Raw genomic sequence first — 2,831 nt, forward strand, 5'->3', positions numbered from 1 at the left:
GGGGGTATCTATGTTATTTGAATAACTATTTAAGTATGACATAATTCTATTGCTAAAACATTGTTTATATACCTATTCATAACTCATACATGATGTTGAGATAATCCTTAAAAATATAAACACGATTTTTCTCAGCTTGGTTCGGCTCGGCTCGGTTCAGATCGTACCTGGTGAACTCGACTTGACTCGCCATGAATTAAAGCACGGACAACGGGACAAGAAGGAAGATACTAATCATACACCTAGGACAGTTAGGAATGCGTGCAATTATCGCCTTCCCCCTGGTAGTTCGTGCATTTATCCCTTCTTTTTTGGGGCAGTTAATGCTTACAACCACCGCTTTCCCCCTAATTTTAGCGCTCTTCCTTTCTCACGGTAATATCTTGCATTGCACTTCATTGAGGCATTTCGTCGAACACGAAGATGGCAGACTCTGATCAGCAGCTAAAGTCCGACGCTTTCTTGGAACAGATGAAAACCCACCTCACCACTGATGCTGGGAAAGAGATCACCAAGAAAATTGGCCTCGTTTATCAGCTCCACATCGCCCCCAAGGTAAATTAATTATTTTCATTTTTTTTGTTGTTCATTTTTGTTGATTTTATGATAATTTCTTGTGATTTGCCTAAGTTTATTGAATTTGCAGTAATTTGATTAGTTTTATTGATGTGGGGTTTCCTTAATTGGCAGAAATTGGGTTTTAATGAGGTGATTTATACTGTTGATCTTAAGAAAGGAGAGGTTAAGAAAGGTTAGGGTTTCCTGATCAAACTTTGTTATTTTATTTGGTTACTAAAATCTTTGAATTTTGATTGTTAATTTTATCAAATTATGTAAAAATTTGTTGGGTTTTTTGAAATTCAGGTGCTTTTGAAGGAGGAAAGCCAGATGCAACATTTTCATTCAAGGATGAAGATTTCATTAAGATTGCAACAGGGAAAATGAACCCTCAAATTGCTTTTATGAGGGGTGCAATGAAGATTAAGGGTAGTATTAGTGCTGCCCAGAAATTCACTCCTGATATATTCCCTAAGCCTTCTAAGATGTGATCCATTCCGTCTTTTCGAATGCAAGAGTATGGTTCTGGATTGCCATTGAAAAAACAAAAAAAAAAAAAAAAGAAAAAAATGAAACAGCATAAGAAAAGTGCCAATACTTATATAGTTTAGGGAATATCTCTGTTAAGAATCAGGGAATTCATTGTTGTTTATTAGATTCCTGATTCTTTTTAAAATTTGTGGTATTTTCTGTACTTGCTACTTTGCTAGCGAATAAAAATTGTCTTAATTATCACATCTGTGATTTAGCTTCAATTCCTTTTAGTAATTGTGTACATTGTTCATTTTGTGACGTTTGTTAGTTTGAGCTTCTATGGGCATTTTTATTGCAGCAGTTGTGTGTAAACTTATGGATTGTGTTTCCTATAACTGAGTGGTAGATGAAATGCAAACTGAGTGCACTACTGCACTGGCACTTCCATCTGGTTCTTGTGTATGTCATGGACCTATGAATCTATGAGACTATGATATGATATATGCCATTCAAGTTCCGTTTCCCAGTAGTCATTTATGGAGTAGTACATAGACATTGTTTATACCAGATTGTGATCAGGCTGATGTTGCTGGTGGGGACTCAAGCAGTCTAGCTGGCCTGAGTCTGAAAAATTGGTGCAATTCTTGAGCATTGTTGAATGAAAAAACAGGATCGGAGATAGGAGAGACGTTTTGTCAAATGCTGTGGTGTAGGCCTTGGATTTGCAGGAGACAAGAATCTGCTGCGACAGTAGTTGAGATTTAGGCATTTAGCACGACACTTGTTCAGTAAATTGCCAGGCAGAAACAGGTAACATTTTTCATTAGTGATTCATAATTACTTTTGTTTTCAGTTCTTCCTATCGTCTGCCTTGGTAAGAATTAAGTTTGCTCAATTGTCTTCAGAATTTTCCCTTACAATAAGCTGTTTGTCAGTGCTATTAGTTTAGGCTAGTCCTGCTTTTAGAATTAGATCCATCCATCTATCTTTAATGTGTTTGGATTTTTAATTTTAGGGAGAATGGGAAGAAGACAGAAACATGGGAGAGAAGGGAAGGGAAGGAAAGATAAGATTTTTCCTTGAATTCTGCAACTTTGGAAAGAAATATAGTTCATTTTAGAGAGAAGGAAAATCAACTCCTCACACCTTCCCTTGGCTTCCCCATCATCTTATTGATGGAAAATAAACCCTTACTTCCCTCTTCACCTCTTCTTTCTAACCCACATCTGAACAAATTGTTAGTTTGTGAGTTTATGTACTTTTCCCATATAGCTCATAGTGTCGCATTTGTATTTCTTCCTTTTGCAATTATATGTAATTTGTCAGTTGCAGTATTTTTGTTATAGAACAACTGGGTATACTGACATCACAGGAAGGAATCTGAACCCTGAATCTTTCCGGCGTGAAGGAAATAAGGAATAGACTCTGTTTTATTATTGGATGTCATAAGAAATGCTTTAAAGTGTGCCAAGGGTGACCCTTGCAGTCTACTACAGCGTATGTGATACTGATTTTGGGCTCGTTGGTTGGTGGATCCTCTAAATAATCAGGGTGAAAAAAAAGATGTCAAATACTGGATGTTTTCTTTCAGATGAAACTGACAAAACTGATCTAGTCATTTCATATCTTCCTGTAATAGCCACACTTGAAGTGTCATATAATCATGGAAGAGGTTTCTGGAAATTATCAGACCTCCCTAAAGATCTGGAATCTTTTCTGAAGATCTTAGTGTGATTAACTTCGTATTGGAATTTGAAGTGTGTTTGATATCTATTCTTGGTTGGTTATCTTGGACAAAA

At 36.5% G+C, this 2,831-nt stretch overlaps 1 protein-coding gene across 1 annotated transcript; it reads left to right on the forward strand.

Moving 5' to 3' along the window:
- The first annotated feature begins 235 nt into the window (after positions 1-235).
- On the forward strand, positions 236-1,293 carry LOC110726962 (non-specific lipid-transfer protein-like 1). Its single transcript, XM_021906502.1, has 3 exons — positions 236-555; positions 691-751; positions 865-1,293. Exons 1-3 carry the CDS (start codon positions 424-426, stop codon positions 1,047-1,049), a joined length of 378 nt encoding a protein of 125 aa, XP_021762194.1. The 5' UTR covers positions 236-423; the 3' UTR covers positions 1,050-1,293.
- Positions 1,294-2,831: the final 1,538 nt, after the last annotated feature.

Source organism: Chenopodium quinoa, unplaced genomic scaffold (genome assembly GCF_001683475.1).
Source record: "Chenopodium quinoa cultivar QQ74 unplaced genomic scaffold, ASM168347v1, whole genome shotgun sequence".
Taxonomy (NCBI): Eukaryota; Viridiplantae; Streptophyta; class Magnoliopsida; order Caryophyllales; family Amaranthaceae; genus Chenopodium; species Chenopodium quinoa.